The 20,414-nt window shown below is 37.3% G+C and overlaps 1 protein-coding gene across 2 annotated transcripts in view; it reads left to right on the top strand.

The window, feature by feature from the left end:
- The window catches only part of MYO3B (myosin IIIB), a 188,348-nt gene that overhangs the window by 80,428 nt on the left and 87,506 nt on the right, over positions 1–20,414 (top strand). For both annotated transcript variants that reach the window (XM_058027793.1, XM_058027794.1), the window contains 12 exons: positions 7,433–7,529; positions 8,395–8,511; positions 9,346–9,450; positions 11,333–11,416; positions 12,091–12,293; positions 12,649–12,747; positions 13,347–13,461; positions 13,835–13,961; positions 14,105–14,315; positions 15,389–15,536; positions 15,773–15,926; positions 18,942–19,030. In XM_058027793.1, the coding sequence (XP_057883776.1) occupies positions 7,433–7,529; positions 8,395–8,511; positions 9,346–9,450; positions 11,333–11,416; positions 12,091–12,293; positions 12,649–12,747; positions 13,347–13,461; positions 13,835–13,961; positions 14,105–14,315; positions 15,389–15,536; positions 15,773–15,926; positions 18,942–19,030 (1,549 nt within the window). The remainder of the gene's footprint in view (positions 1–7,432; positions 7,530–8,394; positions 8,512–9,345; positions 9,451–11,332; positions 11,417–12,090; positions 12,294–12,648; positions 12,748–13,346; positions 13,462–13,834; positions 13,962–14,104; positions 14,316–15,388; positions 15,537–15,772; positions 15,927–18,941; positions 19,031–20,414) is intronic.

Here is a 20,414-nt window from a genome sequence, read left to right as displayed (position 1 = left end):
TCAAGAGGAAAAACTTAGTGAGAAAGTCTAATGTCACAGCTGTGTAGAGATGAACTCTGGGCATTATCTTTCTTATACATATCTCTTTTATAAGCTATCAGTTAACTGTATTTGTTTTCTAACAATAACAAAACATAATTGCTAATTAACAGCAATGCACTTCGCTTTGCATTAACAACTTTGACATACTAACAATTGTATGAAGTTTAATTCTAAGAAATTTATTCAGTGTTAAGTAGTCCACTAGTTTTATTTTTATAGAAGTTCTTCAATCGTTGAAAAATAAAAGTTAGTACATCAGAACGTTGCTTCACATGTAGTCATTCCAGCCATGCAGAATTTTTCTTCCTCATCTATTCTAAAGTAAAATACAGAATTCTTTTTTAACACATGGATACTGATTTCTAGGTCATCTTGGGAGTCACAGCAGTCTTATTCCTATCAATATGTAGCTGCCTCTAGGCAGGAAGCATTTCTTAAAATCAGAGAGGATGCTTTCACAGGATCTCACTCAATTTTTTCCTTCTTTTTCCTTCTTTTTTTTTTTTTGCTTTCATGCTTCTGTATTCACACAAATACTGTAAGATGGTTGTTCACATAGTGTCCTTATGCATAGAAACATTGTGAGAACAAGAAATATCGTTCATTGCTAAAGACTCGTACCTCATGTAGCATAAAATTGGAGAATGGGAGAAAAAAGAAGGACTTTAATTTACAGCAAGGTGTGCCAACAGAACAAGCAAACATTGGCCAGGAATGATGAGCAGAACTATAAAAACATTTTTGTTGCAAAAATAATAATGGAGTGTTGATATACTCAGTGTGTCTGAGTGTGATTAATAATGTATGCTCTAGGTAAAAAGGGTACACAAGTCAGTCTTAGCACAAACTTGCTGTACTTCAGGGATAGGTTCCTCAAGATGAAGATACATATGATTGCTTGTCATTAAAGTACCAAGAATGTTTAGGCACCTCCTGAATTTAATACAATATCATAGTAGAAGTTTGTGTTCTATTCCTCATTCTCACTCTGATTTGCAGTGTAATCTCTGTTCTATCACTTGCCCTCAATATTTCTCTGTTCTTTTAACTAATGAAATGGCTGTTAATAGTTTTACTTAATATATCATACCTATGGAAAAGAGATAGCTGTTTGCTGAGGTAAGAACTTGTCTTGGTCTATGAAGCCATACTGTACTGTACTGTTGGGTTGCTGTAAACCTGGTAATGAGGAGAAACATGTATAATGCCTGGAGCTCTAGCCATTTTTCTTTTCATTCTTCCTGCCCTAGAACCTGGGGAATGCTTTGGGAAGGCTCTAAGCAGAGATATGTTACAAATCCTGACTATTATTCATTCTCATTTAACAGTAAACATTTTCTTTGTGGAGATTGTATTGTTGTTAAATAATGTTTGAGTGTGTTTGATAATCCATTAAGGGAGGTTATGAGAGAGCTGCTCACTTTCCAAATACACCTTTTGATCTCTTGAACTTATTAGTGTGGTTGGTTGCTTTTTTGATTCATAGTACAAGGGATTCCAACATACAGCCTGCTTAAGGAGAAAGTCAGAAGAGATTTAGTGTGTTTCCTAACATTGTTAAATTTTAAATGGCTCTTTGTGCTGTCTACACTGGCAAAATGCACTGCAAAAAGTGGGTATATTCTCTGGTGTTTGCTTATAAACATCAAATATTTCCCCATATTTTTGTCCTTGTCAGGACTTTATCTCAAGCTGGCAAAGCCAGCAGCTGCTTCAGTCTTGAAAAAGCTGAAAAACAGATGTAAAAACTTTCAAAGCCTTTTAAGCTAGGAATTGCACCAAGTTCTATAAATAATGTTTAAAAATACAATGGAGCTTGTCATGGAGACATTTAAAAGGGAAGCTCACTTGGAACCCTGGTATTCTGTCGTCCCAACCCTTCCTTGCATAAATTATGATGATAAAATCTTGTGTCCTTTAGGAAAACTTTCTCCAAAAAAAGTAATCTTTCCATTTTATTCCATAAAAAACAAAACAAAAACTGTTTCATGGCATGTGAGTAGAACTAATGGAAAACTATAGAATTTTAAATCTTTAACTGAAGGCCTTGAAAAGTACTGACCATCAGCAGAATGGAATGAAATTAAAATGTTCTGTTTTTTTCTTTTCCCATTTGAATGTACCACAATTAAGACATTATCTACTTGTGCTCAGTCTTAAAATAACAGATTGCTCTGTCCAGAATAGCACGTAGGAGAAAATCTAAAAAAGAAATGTCATAAAAGTATATGAGATGGAGAAATTTAAGTGTAGTAACAGATCTATTAGCTGCCTTTTTACTGTGGTGGAGAAGCAGAACATGAGGGAGGAAAATACCTGATTAAAAGCTTAGAACTGGAGACAGGGCAGAAGAGTCCTCACAGAATGCACTCTAAAATTTTTGCTCTTGGTAATATTCTTTGAAGCTGTCTTTCAAAATTTTAGATATTGTGGGTTTCTGTGTGGCATTTGGCTGTTCCTTCAGAGGAGATAATGTGGAGCACCTGTATGAATTGCAGTAGATAAATCTATATTAATTTTGAAGTAATAAAATATTTAATAATCACCAGTTGACATCTAGATTTATTCAGTTAGCTCTGTCTGTCAAAAGTTGAGAAAAAGCAGGGTCTTATGTATTTCCTCAATAACCTAATGTTATTAACCTAACTCCCAATGTAAAAGTTATATAATGATTTGATGTTTGACAGTTAATGTTGAATAGTGTGGATTTTATGGTTCAAAGTGGCAGCTTCCCAGTTATCAGCAGGTTTAAATAAGGCCAGCTCCAGACATGGCTCATTCTTCTCTTGGATGTTTTCCTACAGAACAGGTATCTTATGCTCCTGTCTGTATATTGGCTTCTTCATAGGAATGAGAAAAGACCTACTAACCTCTGGTTTCAATTTTTAAAAGAATGAAAAAGCTTCAACACTTGCATGAATATGGTTTGAAACAAGTTTAAGGTAGACTATTAATAAGGAGTTGGGATGATGCTGGGTCAGTGTGCTACTGCTGATCACCATTTAGAGGTTTGTTTCTGTAATGGAGAACAGACACTTGTGAAACCTTGCATTTTGAAGGATAAAAAGCAAATCTGTACATTGGGAAGAATCAAACTTGAAGAAGCCTGGGGAAAAATGTAGAAAAGGGGGAAAAAAAAGAAAAGAGCATTTAATGTTTGATAAGGGCAGGAATGTTCAGGCTACCTTGTCAGATATTAGAATTACAGTACCACATCTTGGCAGCTTCCCCCTTCTCATGAACCAGCTGGATTGCAGCAGCAGTCCAAGGAAGTAATTCTTACTACCAGAGATCAAGCTTCTCTGCTAGCTCACATTTAGTTTTGAAAGCAATTAACAGCAAGGAACTTGATTGCATCCAGCCAGTAATTTTCTTTGGACTCAGAGATAATAACAGAAACAGAACAAAAAATAGTTCTCTGATGCTATACACAATGTAATTTAAGACAATTCTTCCAGCCTTCTTCTATATGAATATTAGGCAAATGAGTTTAAAACTCCTTTTTCTCCCTTTTAATATATTTTTTAAAAATCTCAAAGCTCCTGTGGCCCCCCAGAAGTGATCCTGTTCTGAGTATAGTGCATGTGTTTTTTACTGGAGTTGTAAAATATAGCTGTAGCATTTATATTGTAATTAAGACTGTGTTGGTGTCTCTATTATGACCTTGCTTCAGCAAATTACTTCAGGCTGAAACTTAATGTAAAGGAGCAAAATTAAGTCTTTGCAATGAGACAGAGTAGAGATCTATTCTGAATTAGGTGAAGTGTCTAAGAGAGATGAAAAGTCTGTGAGGCCAAAGCTGAAGGAAAAACTCGCATGCCGGAGACAGCAAAGAGACAGAGAAAGAAACAGCAATGCATGGAAAGTAGTCTGTGTATCTCTGTGTGACAGTATCACACTCTCCCTTTTTTTTGTTTTTCATTGTATTGAGTATTTTTCTTGTAAATCTTAGGAATTAATTTTAAAATTGGCAATAATCTAAAGAAGACCAATTACAGAAACCATTGTACCTTTGTGAATCCTAGAAACAAAGAGTAAACATAAATGCTTAACTGCACCAAGAGGCCAAAGCAAAGGCCACTTGCAAGGCTCTAAAGATGTTAGGGGTGAAGGAGAGAGATTAGAGAAGAAACTTCCCAAAGAAGGCAAAAATTCTTGGTCTGTGTTGCTTTATTGCTCAGGTTGGACCTGCCAGCAAAATGACTTTATGATCTAGAAGTCAGTGTGATCCAGCTAGCTTTCCTTTCCCCATCCCTTTATAGCAGGATAGAGGAGTGTACAGCTATTTACAGCGCACTTCTACTACTCCAACTGGTTACTTTCTTTCAAACTGTATCTTTACCACCAGTAGAGCAAATGAATGCTTCCTGCCTTTTCATGAAATAGTTCTCTCAAGGGAGAAATGCTTCTTGCTTTTGCTCCTCCTACAAAACCTGTCCCTTGCAGCTACTCCTGCATGATAAAATGGTAACAAGAAGGTGCTTCAGAGCATAGAGCCTTTTTCCACAGACAGTGCTCAGCTCTAAATTTCTGGAATCAATCTAATGCTGCTCTTCAGGTCTTTTCTGACCCAAACCATTCTGTGATGCTCGAATAAAACAGGTACCTTGAGTGACTGGCCCTTTGCACCCTTTATTGAAGTTGTTTTGTTTTGGGAAGAGACTGCATCTTGCAGGGATTGCTTCAGAAAACTCCTGGAAGCTTAGGGAAGATAACATAACACCTTTGAATTCCCTTTTGCTTAGAGTTTGTACTTTTTATATATTGCCAGAAAGGAAAGGTAATTGAAAAAATGGCTGATAATTCTACTTTTTATGCAATAAATATACTGATAGTTATTTCCCCAATTAAGAGTGTTTCCTTCTGCTATTCAAGAATTTTTAATGTATGTATTAAAAGCAGATTGTATTTCTGGTGTAAAATTGTGGAAATAATTAAAGGTTAGTGTCTGGTTTTTCGCTTCCCACTCTATCAATGCACTGGAGGACATAGGGTCAGTAGAAAACTGATGAGGCCAGCAGGAGATTGGAAGCTAATGTGATGTTATGCTCCTAATATCCTCTTCTTAATCATGTACTTAGGAAAATGAGTTCAGTGCTGGAAAATATTTACACAAAGGTATATATGTTTTACATATATTTAATGCAGCCCAGTTTCCTTATTTATTTACATAGTTTTAAAAGGAACCCTTTCCAGTAAAAAAAAATGATTCGTTTATCAGTTAAGGTGAACAAACAGCAGGAGTTTAATACACAATCAGATAACAGATTAGGTTACAAAGCCATTCTTCAATTAGACATGCTTAGGTTTGAATGTGCCCTCTTCCCCCTCCTCCTTGCACCTCTGGTAGATGTGTCCCTGCTTGCAGTTTGTTGCAATTCAATATTGTGGCTATGATGTTTCGCTCCAGGAAGAAAAAGCTTCCCAGATGAGTTATGTTAGCTAAAATGTCCAGCCATTGCTTCGTTAGTTACATCTTCATGAAGTAAAGCAACTGCTAAAATATTTCCTTTGTTTATAGACTGAAGGGTGCTTCCATCTCTGATTTACGTTACTTACAACATAATTTTTCTGTGCAGTAAAATAAGAGCTTGAATTCTGATTTGAAAGGGAAACAACATTTAAAAACCCTGGTAGTACATCATGCATTCTTACTCCTTTGAGGATCTAGCTTGTCAGAAGAGTGTAATGTTTTTGCTTATAGTGACTCAAAAAAAATAAAAACCCAATGCCTAATCAAAGACCAGAAAAGGGAAGTTTTAATTGAATGGAATTTTCAACAAATTCAAACAGAGTCCATGCTGCCCACAGGAAATAATACCACTATAACAATTTTTCTTACATAGCTTCTTGTCTTCTTGTGTCCTTCTTTCATTGCTTCATATGTACAACATAAAGCAAACTACCATCTGTAGGAATGTAGTGGGACTGTCAGCAAAACCTGCTGTCTACTCACTGTTTTATTTCCTAGCTGACAAAACAGTTTGCATGGTTTTATTTAGTTACAATTCAAATAAACCATTATGGTTTTCTAAAACTCATTGAGTAGCCAAAAGGAAATGAGGAAAATGAATAAAAATAGACAGAAAAGCGTGATCATTTGATGTTATTCACATTTATCAGGGAAGCTGTATTCATGACTAACACTCTTCTCCTTCCTCTGTATTAGAGGCTTTCCTTACAATAATTCTTCTGGTGATGTAATAGCTCTTGGATATGAAAACATTCTCTTTACTGAATGAAAGCTGATTAGCTTGAAATATAGAAGCATACATAAAGGGAGAAAATGAAAATGCCTCAATGTTTATTTTTTAAAAAGGGTTTCCAAGAGCATATGAAGATATGATTAAGGAAACCTGCTACATCTTCATATTAACCTTGAACATTAAAGATAAAGAAGTGTTTCCTGCCAAGTTACAGTGCTGTTCTGTTACTGCTTGGTGTAATATTCGGCTTTTTTTTGGTATGCCTGATCATGTGGCTCTTACTTTCTACATGGCAAGCAAGGCAAAAACAATCTGTCAAGGACTGTCACTGAGGATCAATGCTAAATGTTACTCAGCAGGATGCAGACTGTATCTCCATGGGTGTCCTTCTACTATGCTTTGATTATGTTTGTTGTAAAGAAAAGCAGAGTTGTGCTTACAGCATTCATATTTCACACCCTCTGTGCAAGACGTGTTACAGCCTTTAATTTGTTCCCATTTCAACGTGATGTGTTGTTTAAAAACATATACACCACATTTTCAAAGATTCCTTCAGTATAATCTGATTATAAAGGGGTTATGTGACAGTTTGTCTCTGCTGCTTGTTGTGTGGCTTAAATCTCTGGAGACAAGCTGACTGCACATCCATACAATTTAGAGTCTGATGGCAGCTGTGGTTCAAAAACGTTGTTTTGGGCCACATTTAAGGTCATCTGAGGAGGCACTTTGGCATACATCAAGGTAACAGTAGGATTTTATCCTACTTACTGCTTCTTATATCTTCTTTAGATGACAGTACTATGGCTGGGCACGTGGGGGTAGCATTTAATTAAACTGATGGTAGTTTATTAAATTAGAGCTGGGAGGGAAGGGAAAAGAGGAGGAATTTTTTAGTTTACAGAGTGTGAGTGAGGAGTAGTAAGTCTGTAAATAGTAAATCTTTGCTGGACATTGATAAATAGATGGGGTTATAAATTGTGAAAGAGAAAATAGGTAGTACACCAGACAGCAAGCGATCTATTGCTTTTTTATAAAAGGATACTGCAAGCAAAATTCCACATTTCAGAGAGCAGTTCTGTGTTTGTGCATGACGAAAACATTCACCCAGGACTTCCCTTTGCATCTTAATGTTTGCTGTCTCTAATACACTTTCATAACACTGATGCTCTGCTAACAACTTCCAGGCATGAAAGAATACATACTAGAAGACCCTACCATGTGGACAGAGCAGACAAGTTCTCTCTAGATGACGATCTGGTAAATCTAGAAGTTCTCAATGAGGTACTGTATTGTCTGGGTAGCAGCTTCCTCACATTCTTGCCTATTTCTGCTTTCTAGGCATCTCTTAGCAGAATGAGAATGTTTCCTTCTTGCAAACTTTTGTCCCTTCAAGGCAAAAGAATTCTCACGTGACTGATCTGCTGCCCTCACTTTGTTAATTTATATAGTTGCATAAAAGTAGGAGGAGTGAATACTATAATGTGGAAAAGCTTAATTATGAATTATACTAGTTTAAATTATTTTTGTGAGTTTCCTAAAATGCAAAGTTTAGTCATAAAGATGTAGTTTTAAGTGATTTTTTCTAAAATAATTGATTTATATAGGATAACATATTATCTACTGCTTCTGGCTAAAAATTGACGAAACTATCCATTTCAAATTTCACTGTATCAGCTATTTGAAGAGTATCTGTAAATTTTTGTGTTGATAATCTTTAAATTACATGCCAGCAAGAAAAAGGCATAATACTAAATTGTGCTATTGTCCTGTTCAAACAGTTTTACCACTACTTAAAATTTAATCCTTGAAAAGTTATTATCCTTGTTTCATGGCCAAATGAAAAAAAATTAAATGGTCATGTACTATGAAGTGCAGCAATAATGTGTTACCACAATTTTCTCTTCAGAAGATTTACTTCTCAGCTGATATAAGAAAATACTCTCATTTCCAATTAGGAGTTGCCATTTGACTTAGTTGTATGGCATTAGCAAGAATTTTGAAAACATTTTATTTTGTGGGTTTGGCATTTAAAATATAATTAGAAACACAATAAGCATTTCTTAAACAATGTTTTCAGTATATTTATAAAAATCTTCCTAAGTGGGAAAATACTCTATAACTATCAAACTTTCTTTAATCTTCTCAGGATACCATTATCCATCAGCTGCAAAAGCGTTATGCTGACTTACAGATCTATACTTATGTTGGAGACATTTTAATAGCCTTGAACCCCTTCCAGAATCTCAGCATTTATTCTCCCCAGGTAAGAGAAATTCCAAGCTGAAGATGGAAGTTGCTTTACATTTTCTATTAACACCACTAGCTAAAATACTTAAGTGATGCTGGAAGTTAGGAGGACAGACTAAACCTCAGCCTTTTCTTTTTCCAGAACAGTGTGGCTAAAAAAATTGTTTTGTTTTGTTTGTTAAATTTGGTTTAATTTGATTTTATTCACTTCTTGGAGACACAAATTCCACATGAGGGATAGAGATTACCCCAGGCACAGCTGTGCCTCTTGCTTGGCATTTAGGGCTTTCTTCTTGGAGACAGAAGACAGTTATATGAACCTCCTCATGCTGAGGTTTTTGCTTGCTGAAGAAATGCTCTGACTGAGGCTTATTATATGTCCTGTGCCATCAGCTCTGCCTTAAAAGAAGCAAATTAATCAAATGCTGTAAGAAAAAGGCCAGTTTAATTCCCTATAAATATGAAGAGAGGTGGAGCTAGAAATAACTTAGTCTCCATGGATGCCAAAATCAGGGCTTCAGATAGGGGGCCAGAATTTAGATTCACTGTAAGTTTCTTTTGTATGAACTGGTCATTTCCTTGACTGAAGGCTTGTGTTTGAAATTCTCTTCCTTGTGATACAGCTCTCCTCATTGTCTTGTGTGGGAAACATCAGTGTTGTAATTTGTGTTCTGGAAATTGGGTGGTGCCAAGAATTACCACTCCTGTTCCAGGTGATTCAGTGGAAATTCTGTGGTATAACAGGCAACTCCTTTCTGTTGAACAGATGATACTCACTGTCTTTTTCTCAGTTCTTAATATGTAGCTAAGTTGCATATTTTGACTATTGTTTGTGTTCCTTTGAATTTAGTTCTCCAAGCTTTACCATGGTGTGAAACGTTCATCAAATCCCCCCCACATATTTGCTTCTGCAGATGCTGCCTACCAAAGCATGGTTACATTCAGCAAGGATCAGGTAAGGATCTGTTCATTTTGGTTTAGGTTTTGTATTAAGCATACTGCCACTGTGCTACAGGGCTGTGAATAATGTTCTGTTAAGTTGTATTTTAGGAAATTTTTTCTTTAAGCCTTTTATTCCTAAGTTAGCAAAACCAGAGTAGAAATCTGGTCAGATTTAGGAATCCTGAAGAGGATACAGTGATACAAAAGGGACTGAAAGGTCAAATAAGATGATGGAGGTACCTGACCAATATAGTTTCCTGGACAGCCATGAAGTCCTGGCTATTGACTCCAGCAGCAAAGTATTGCTGCACATTCTGATTCTAGGTCTGTCTTGACTTAGATATTTCAATAATTTATACTTGTGTTAAATAGAGGGTTCTCAATGCCATAGCAGATTAGCAGAGTTTGAACCACTTTTCTGCTGCAAAAAGACACTAAGGCACAGAAAATAGGAAATTGTTTAGTAAAATAAATTAAGTATGGTTCTGTTATAAATGTAATAAGGACACAAATCCAACTATATAGCAATGGTTTTAATGAGAATAAAATACTGTGTTGTAGAAGACTTTACTACATTCTTAAGATTATAACTTCATACTCTTTCTGATTTGATGTGCTGTGTGTACATGAATATTGAAGGCTGATAATTATTTTTGTTTATAAAATTCTCCTGATTTTACCCTCAACATCACACAATAATGAATAGAAGATGTTCTCTTAAAGTCACAAAACCAGTATAAAGTGGTAAAAAGCCTGAAATCAGAAAGGTATTAAAGAAAACAAGTACTCATGTTAGAGTAACTTATGTAAGAATTTTTTATCTGATTAGATAGTGTAATTGATATGATATCTACTTCCTAGAGCAAAAATATGCTGTCAGGCAACACAAGGTACCACCAGATAACTGCTGCAGCTTTCAAAGCTTTTTACAAAGCTCAGTTCTATATGAAGGGGCATTGCATCAAGTATTTTAGGACCTTGTATCTTGTGTATACTGTGTATACACAAGAATCTTGTGTATACACAGTATCATGCAAATGGTTTTTGGATGTTTGCATAAAAACCTGTGAATCTATGCAACTGCTCAGTGTTAACGTTTTAATTATATGACTGTTGATAATGTGCCTTAAGTAGAATAATATTTGTACTAGTGGTCTGTAGAATACATGGGGGGAAAAGGGTAAATAATAAATGCTGTTAGAATTCAAACTTTCCATGATCTGCATTCTTCAGTGTTGAGGTGGGAACTGGTTTTCAACTTCCATTTTGCCCATGAAGCATAACAGCAGAGAGAGGGAAAGTAATTTAGAACATTCTAGGTAGCCTCTTGAGTCTGGATGCCTTTAAAGAGCCTATAAAATACCATGTGCTAAGAACTGCTGGCACAAGAAGAAAGTCGATATGTCCTCCCAGAATCACCCAGTGAACAGTTGCACGTTTTTCTGAAATGTTTAGGCTCTAGTTTGCTGTTCTGGCTTGAATATCAGCATCACCTAATGAATAGCCTCTCTACACAGGACCTGTTATTTAAGATTATTTTTCAGAACAAGCTTTGGGTCAATATGTCAAAAACAGCTGTACCCTGTGATTCATGTTAGTTCACATGATGTCAATGCAGTGAGCTCAGACATGGTCACTTGTTTGTGTTCTAGCCCTTCAGAATTCAGTCATTGCTTCACACCTTGGGATCAGGCATTGCAAGATGCATTTTAATAATCCAGGGAATAAATTACTACACTGAGCCTTTGCTGATGTCTCCTTTCAGAAAGGAGTAGACCCTTAAAGTATTCCATAGCTTTGGTACTAAACATGAAATAACAGGTAAGAGTGTAGTAATAGCAGAAAACAACCATATGGTGAACTATGCACTTAAATATTTTGTTTTGTGTGTTCAGTGCATTATCATCAGTGGGGAAAGTGGTGCTGGAAAGACAGAAAGTGCCCATCTGATCGTCCAACATTTGACCTTCTTGGGAAAGGTATTTCCTAGCCAATTATGTAAAATTATGAAGAAATCCTCCCAACTCTACCCCAATGTTCACTTTATTTAATCTTTAATACTTAAAGCTGTTCATGTGAATTGTCACACTTGGTTTAGGGGCATAGTAATCATGCATATGAGAGTATTGAATTAAGATGTGAGTGTGACTCATACCAAGCCAGTCAATTCCTTTTTAAAGCGAAGGTTCCAAATTTTGAGTGTTCAGTACCTGTAGCTATGTACAGTGTTTATCACATATAACATTATTTATACAATAAAGAATGAAAAATATTATTGTGGCTCTAATCTTAGAAGCTCTTACACATTTAAATGTTATGAGTAATGCTATTAACACCAAATAATTGGAAAATTACCCATGTCAGCTTAACCCTTAGTAGGCATCTTTAGTCCAATGTGCTTTTGGTACTCTTACTAATTATAAACAAGTCAAAGGTGGAACAATTGCAGAGAAAGAAGAATCTATATTTTGCTACCTGTGCGAGATTTTATCAGTTTGTTAGACCTCCTGTTGTATAAATAGAAAGGTTAGCACAGTACCTAATTCCATACAAGCATGAGAAAAGGATTCTTTGCTTCTGGAGCAAGAATTGGATCGGGGGTAAGCATTATATTCTCTTAATTATGCTTCTGATTTGCATCCCTTCTGTCAAGGCCAATAACCGTGCTTTGCGTGAGAAAATTCTCCAGGTGAATCCTCTGGTTGAAGCATTTGGGAATGCCTGCACTGCCATCAATGACAACTCAAGTCGCTTTGGAAAATATCTGGAAATGATGTTTACACCTACAGGAGCTGTAATGGGGGCAAAGATTTCTGAATATCTACTTGAAAAGTCAAGGGTCATAAAACAGGCTGTGTAGGTATACTAATTGCCTGTGCTATAGCATTTCTGTAGTGTTTGAATTGATTAAATTATCAAAAATTCTGTGGTTTAGATACTTTTCTGTCTTCTGCTAAAATAAAAATCCTTTGTACCAGTGCTATGACAGCAAGAATAGTCCTGTTCTTTTAGAGTTGAAGGCAGAGCCACTTAATTCTTTGGGGTAATGTTGTGTTCACTGGGTTTTCTGTTTCACAGCTGCTAATCCTATGCTATTAAAACAAGTGGGAGGCTTCAGTGAGCTCATTATAAGAACTACTTTTACATTTGTTGTACAAGATGCCAGAAGAATAAACACAGGTGCTTTAAAAGGATACTTCTTTTTTTTCAGGGGAGAAAAAAATTTCCATATATTTTATTATATTTATGCTGGCCTTTATCATCAGAAGAAACTTTCTGAATATAGACTTCCTGATAAAAAGCCCCCTAGGTAATTATTGCTCACTTGTTTTAACTGCTCATTGTAATTAGCTATTGATCAGCACTTGCTTTCAGTATGATGCTTTCAAATCTCTCTTAATCCTTCTCCATTCCTTAAGGATCTTTTTTAATCCTCTCAAGGTGGGAGGAAGATGGGCACTAAGGCATTACATTATTTGCATTTGTTTGAGAAGTTGAACTATTAAAACAGAAGGAGGAAGAACCAAGCTCATTATGTAGATATTTTGTCATACTTTCAAATGCAGACAACCCTCCTTATGATTTCTTACCTTACATTCAGGTTCAGGAAGAACTCAGAATATGCTTTGGAGGTTTTTAATTGTTGTTTGTACTTTGAGTGCATCTGATCAGTACTGGGTGAGGGAATGTGTGTGAAATGTTGGTAACATAATTAGACATTAACAAAGAATAATGCAGATGTTAATGCAACAGAAACAAAAGCTTCTTATGAATTAGCATCACACTATGTAATTGAAAGTTATTGAGATAAATGTTGTTTCCAGTTACTGAGGTATTTGCATTTAAGTCACTGGAGCTTGTATTGGCATATGTGGTAGTGTGATGCCTTCTTTCTCCCACTCTGTTTAGATATATTGATAATGAAACTGGAAGAGTAATGCATGATATTGTTACTAAAGATTCCTATGGAAGACAATTTGAAGCAATTCAGCATTGTTTTAGAATTATAGGATTTACTGATGAGGTAAGAGATTCAGTTGCTAAACCATCGTTGACCTTATTTAGGAAAACCACCTCCGGTGCTGCCCTTTGGTTTTGTGGATGTTCAAAGTTTTGTGAGCCACAAAATCTCTGTAATGACAGAAGTGAACTGTGGAAGCATAACTTCCCACTCAGAAGGCAAGACCAGCCTGAGGTCCCAGTTAGTACTCAGGCAGTTCTGTTGTGCTATTTCTTGTGTAAATAGAAGCTTACTTGAACTTGTAGAACTTGGTCTCAGAAAAGGCTAAAAGCTTTAATATCCATTCCAATATCCATTATGTTTTCCCTTTGTAGCCTAAATATGATGTGTGTGTCTTACTGAATTCCTTTAAAGGTCTTCTTGTCATCTTTTACAGGAAGTGTATTCAGTGTACAGAATACTGACTGGAATCTTAAATACTGGAAATATTGAGTTTGCTGCTATTTCTTCACAACACCAAACAGATAAAAGTGAGGTTCCTAACCCAGAAGCCTTAGATAATGGTATATACCTTTCAACGTTGTCAGTTCTGTATATGCAATTTGACTCTATTTGTGATAATCTCTGGCTCGTGGTAGCAGCAGGTCAATGCTGGGGATTTCCACTGCATAACCACAATTGTGTGTCTTTTTCCACTGTCTTTCAGCTGCTGCACTGCTAAGCATTGGGTCAGAAGAACTTCAGGAAGCCCTAACGTCCCACTGCGTTGTGACGCGGGGCGAGACCATAATCCGAACGAACACAGTGGACAAGGCCGCGGATGTGCGGGATGCCATGTCCAAAGCGCTTTATGGGCGGCTCTTCAGCTGGATCGTAAACCGCATTAACACGCTGCTTCAGCCAGATAAAAATATATGGCAAGTTACACATCACTGAAACATGTGCTTACTGGGCACGAGTCGGCTGGCTTCATCCGTTTGTATATTTTTGATTTTGCAGAAAAAGTGCTGTGTTTATTTTGGCTAAAGCTTCAAAATGGCTTTCATGCTGTGATACTGAATCCTGTTTCCAGGACATTAAGCCCATCATTTTCAAAGAGCTGAATAGAGTTTAGCTGCTGAAGTCAATGGAAATTGAGTGGTTGAAGTGCTGTCCACTTTTTTAAAAGATGCTTCCTATGTAGTGAACATGAAAATCATACAAAAGGCTGATAAATAATTGAAGTACACTAAAAAAGTTCAGTACACAGTCCTTACAGTCCCCCTGCTTTTGTAAGCAAGTAATAAATGCAGATTTCAGATTATTATTGTGCTGCTAATTGAGATGTGATTATTTTAAAATTTTTTTACAGTTACAGAAACATTATATTGCACATCCTTATGATTTCATTGTCAGGCGCTGATCTGGCTGGTTTGATCTTTTGAAGAAGCTGTTGAGATTTTAGAAACAAGGAACCTCTCAGCAAACGTGAAAATTCCTCTGATCTGAGATCTCTACTTGCTTCTTCACTATGTCATATAGACATAATCTCATCCGTTTCATGCAGTTGTGGTGGTAGTGACTGAATGTACTTGAGTTAGCACATGGACAGTTCAGCTTGTAGCAGCAGCAGATTTGGTAATTACCTTCTGAATGAGTGTAGCAAAAACGTACCATTAAACCTTGACACCTTTTCTCTGCCTGGAGGAGCAGACAGTAGATTTTATTTGGGATCTGCCTACTGAAACCCCTTGTTTCAATATGGCTACTAAGTGTCTGTTACTCGGTATACCTATGATTTTTCTGCCTTCTTCATGGAAATTTGCAAGAAGCAAGTGGAAAACAGAAGTCTTAGCAATGCTGTACAAATGCACAAGTTGTCTTAGGTTCAGACACGCTTTTCCTCCTTGATTTTTGCAGCAGAGTAAATCAGTTATACAATGTTAGTTGGCAAATTTTATTTTATTTTAATTTTGCCCATAATGAATTTTGTTTGTATCTTCACATGCAGCAATGCTGAAAGTGGGATGAATGTTGGGATACTAGACATATTTGGATTTGAGAACTTTGCAAGAAATTCATTTGAACAGCTGTGCATAAATATCGCTAATGAACAGATCCAGTTTTACTTCAATCAACATATTTTTGCACTAGAGCAGGTAAATTCAACTCTGTTGAGGTCTAGCTGAATTCAGTATCCTACACCATAATCCTGTTAAGGACTACTTTATAAAATGAGTATGTGATTTAAATGTGAGATAGTGACATCGTTCTGTTGAAGCTGTGTAAACAATGTCGGTGAGGCCTATAGAGCATTGCTGTGCATCATAAATGCCCTAATGATGATGTTGCTTTTACTGTTAGAGTGTTAAAACTGTGCTGGTGACTTTTGTAGATGGAATATCAGAGTGAGGGAATTGATGCCACTACAGTGGAGTATGAGGACAACCGTCCACTTCTAGATATGTTCCTTCAGAAACCCATGGGTCTCCTGTCTCTACTAGATGAAGAAAGTCGATTTCCTCAGGCAACAGACCTAACTTTAGTTGGTATGTGCAAGTAAAACTCTGGGAAAGGTCTGGGAAATGACAAATGCATATATAAATGCAATGTCATCTTTATTCAAGTTTTCCTACCCTAGCTGTCCTGAGGCTGTCATTTCATTTGATGTTCTAAGTATATTTTTCACTGTGCTTCATCATTTTTCTCTGCTTACATGTTTTCTATCCTTTTTAAATTGGAAAAGTTGTCTTAAGTATCAGGTGGCAAGGGCTTATTGTTTTTTCAGTGTTACAAGCAAATATCCTGTGTCTTGTCCATGCATGTAGCTGTCATGGTTTGGGCCTGGCAAAGCCAGAGCCCCCATGAGTATACCTTCTCCCTGGTGTCTGCTGTGAGATGTGACCAGGAATAAGCAAAGCAGGCTCCAGCTTAAACATAAAGAAAAGTTTATTAACTAAACTACACAAACAATTGCTAAACTACACACAAAAGAAAAAAAAAACAACAAAAAAAAACACAAGGAAAATGAAAACCTCACAAAAACACTCTCCTCCTGACTGCCCGATGTCTCTTGGGGCTCCTCCACCCTTCCATCCTCCAGGGCCTCCTCACCTCCCATCTCTGTCCAGGCCCAGGCCTACCACATGGCTGCCCCTCCCCTGCCCAGCAGCAGCGGCAGGACGGGGGAAGGGAGATCCGACCTCTGTCCCTCGAAGTCCCAAGAGAGCCTCCCCGGGCCGAAGCTCTGCTTTTAACCCCTGTGTATTCTCAGAGGTGTGTCCAAAAACCCATTGGCTACACCAGGTGCCAATATCAAAATCCAAGCACCCATTGGTTTGACCACAGCATACCAGAATTCCCGCTTCTTCCTGGTCAAACCACCACAGTAGCATTAGTGTTGAAAATAAAATTTAGACTTCCCAGGCTCCTAGGCCCATGTTTATCCAATTAGAAAATACTGCTTCACTCCGGATTATCTCATAATACATAGGAAGTGTTATTTCTGGTGTGGCATTTGGCTGAGTATTTCCTTGTCTTCATACATATTTTACGTATATTTTGACAAATTTTGGTGCTAACTTTAAATGCACAGCACATGCCATGTTTAAAGCTGTTGTGTTGTGTTTATTTACTAGAGCTGCATTTTTCCCTGCAATATGACACAGAGTTCCATTTCCTTCAATGGAATGTGCTGCAGAGACCCAAACAGTTAGAGAAAAACAACAGTTTCCAGTTAAATTGCACAACACATGTACAAGATTTTTCACTACTGCTAGGCTGAGCTGAAACTGGAATTCAGGTCACAGACAGAATGAGTACTATGGTTTTATTCTGCTTCTTGTCTTGGTTTGAAACACCGGTGTCTGCCAAGGTAGGCAGGAACCTCCTTTGGAATGGAAAATATGACCTCTTTCTCTCTGAGTTATTACTATAACTTTGAAATTAATGAGCTTTCATGCAAAGCTATGGGAAAAAGAATAGCAGTTCTTTATTAATATGTATACACAAGTAGATATGTATAACAGGACAAACAGCCAGCCCCTCTGGCAGCAGCAGCAGGGAACCGAACGGAACCGGAGCCCCGGGGCCGCCTCCCTTGGGCTGCGGGCGCTTCCCTTCGCTGCAGTTCCGCTCGCGGCCGCCAGGGGCGCTCCTGGCTCCGGCCCGGCTGCGGTGATTGCCCTGCACCGGCAGGGGGCGCTGTGGCGCGAGCTCGGCCGCGTCTCCCTCACGGGGTAATGGCGGCGGCCGGATGGGGAATTGGGCTGCAGGAGCAGCGGCTGGAGCCTCAGAGGTGGGCACACTCCAGGGTGGACCTCCAGCACTCCTCCTTTGTGTGCAAAAGTTGTCTGCCTCCCTTTTGGCTTTTGTAAATTAGTTAATACTGAATATTGAACTACTTCCAGAGGTGCTTTCCCTTGTGCAGCGCTGCTGGGCCTTACTACTGATCTGTACATAGCACAGCAGGATCCCTCAAGCAGCCAGCAAAGTGGGATATTTTGCCATGTCCAGGTGTGCCGGACAATCATTAATTCCACAACTCTGTCCCAGCCTCTAGAAATTCCAAACTTAGTTATTTTTGCCTTAAATACAAGCTCAATTAACTGGTTATTGAAAGAAAAACCTAACAAAAATGTTAATGGATTCTAACATTAGAAAAAATATTTTAATAATATTTTCTGACGTACACAGCGTGACAGAGAACTTTATCAATTGATTCTGGCCTCAGATCTCAAGTTACTTGTTCAGGTAAATTAGTATAAAAGCAAGCTTCACAGTATAAATACTAATTCTTACTAAAATGGGTTCCTTTGGATCCTGCTTCTTTCCAGGAATGTTTTCTTGGCTCAGCAGGCAGGAATTGCTGCCTGGGCCCTCAGTGTTGGACAGACAGCACTAATTTAATTACAAAACACTAAAGAGCCTACAAAATATCACAGGGCATAAAAGACATTTTTCTTAGAAACTTGTGTTCCTTCTTCCATCAGCTCTTTAGGGGTAATCACAGGAAAAAGAAAGTCTCCTTAGAAGGGGTTTTATAGAGAAGCTTCTTTTTTTCTGTGGAAGTCCAAAGGTACATGAGGGACAATTCCAGACGGAGCACATGAACATGTCCTTGAAACCTGATGTACAAAGCTAAATGGATGCAGAAAGGAAGAAAGAGAAAATACAAATAGTAGGCATTTTAGTGACTGTGATATATGCACAGTTTTGAGTGTACGTATATATAAGAGAGAAACTCACCCCAAACCCTGTATATATATAAGTAAATTCATTGCAAACTAAGAGAAATCACCACATCTTCTCATTGGGTCTTCCTGCTTAATATTTTTCCATGTACAAAGGCATCCACAAACAATTATTTTTAAAGACAGTCTTACTGGGCTAGTTGAAAATGAACTGTTCTATTCAGATATGACAGCTTGGTATTTCTGAGCAATCTGATAATATGTGTTTATAGCAGTTCTGACTTCTTGAGCGGCAATTTAGCAAGCTAATTAGGATGAAGATTGTAGTTAATCACTCTGTCACTTAAATCAACATCTTTTCTCAATGTCTAGATAAGTTTGAAGACAACTTACGATGCAAATACTTCTGGAGACCAAAAGGAGTGGAACTGTCATTTGGAATTCAGCACTATGCTGGAAAGGTAAGGTCATGTGATTTTTATTTAGTTGAGATAATAGTGGTATGATCATCACTTGTTTTTGTCTGAAATTTCTGCTTTATGGTTCTTTTCTCTCATTTTAATAGAAAAAATGATAAAGTTTATGCAAACACACACTCTACCATGAAACTTTTATATGTAGCAGTTGATTTTGGAGCCTATCCTTCGGGCTCTTACACAGATTCTGTAGACAGTAGGCATCCTTTTTCTGCAGGAAACCTGGCCTCAGAGGTGCCAGTGCTGAAGTCATTTCAAAGGAGGGACTCCATGGAGCCAGGGCAGGTTATGTGCTTGCTAACAGCATGTGAATGCCACAGTAGTTCTGTGTGAGTGTGTCATGCAAAGTACATGCATGAAAAGCAGTGTAAACCAGTATCTGTAACAGAACTTAAAGTCCTGTAGAGGGCATTGGAAAGACTGGGACTTGCTAGTAGAGGTGTACTTTGTATCTTTTGTTCTCAGAGGTTCACATTCACCTGTTATTTTATATGGAGAGTAACATCCCAGTTTTCACCATAACATGAGCTTTGCTTGCAGTTTCAGGCCCAAATATTTGTTCATAGACAAAATAAAAATATCCCTGTTTTATATAGTTATCAATTAAGTCTCATCTCTGGATCATTATAAGATTCCAAAATTTTAAGATGTATTCCAGTAACTTTGGTCAGACTTCTTGTCTTGTTAAGAATAACTATTAAAATTCACACTGTTTTAGTTAATTCTTTGTACCCACATGGCCAAATAATAAAATACAATAAAATAATAAAAACAATACTGGCCAGTTTTCTATTGCTGGAGAACATTCAATTTCTGTGTAAATTAATGGACTTCAGGGAAATTGGGCTAGAGAGGAATATTGCAAGTGACACTAAAACAGCTCTAAAGAAATCAGTGCAATTAAACAAAATGAAAAGTTAACTGATTCTTATATTAATACAAATATCCAGGCATTAATTTCTAATCAAAATGGTTAAAATAATTGAAATAGAGGAATGTTTGGTTGTCCTAATGTGGTTTTTTGTGCTATGAGAAGCTGATTTAACATACCTACATTGTGTCCAACTTATTACTATTCCTCCAGCAGGTCTACTTATAGGTCCCAGGTTTGATGCAGACAAGCAATGTGAAGTGACCACCTGAGAATCATTTCTCACATCACAAGTAAATGATCAATGAAGCTTTAATGAAGGATCTCTGTTGTATTGCATCATGCATAGAATCATTTGACATGGCCAAGCATAGCACAACAGGATTTAAGCCATTTAACCCAATTTGATGTGCAATGGCATTCTATGAATATAGATACTCTGTATAGCCAATTTGCATTCTGAACACACTGCTCTAGTTCACTTTTAAGACCTTTGCA

Source organism: Melospiza georgiana, chromosome 7, assembly GCF_028018845.1.
Source record: "Melospiza georgiana isolate bMelGeo1 chromosome 7, bMelGeo1.pri, whole genome shotgun sequence".
Taxonomy (NCBI): domain Eukaryota; kingdom Metazoa; phylum Chordata; class Aves; order Passeriformes; family Passerellidae; genus Melospiza; species Melospiza georgiana.
This window is presented reverse-complemented; position numbering and strand designations above follow the sequence as displayed.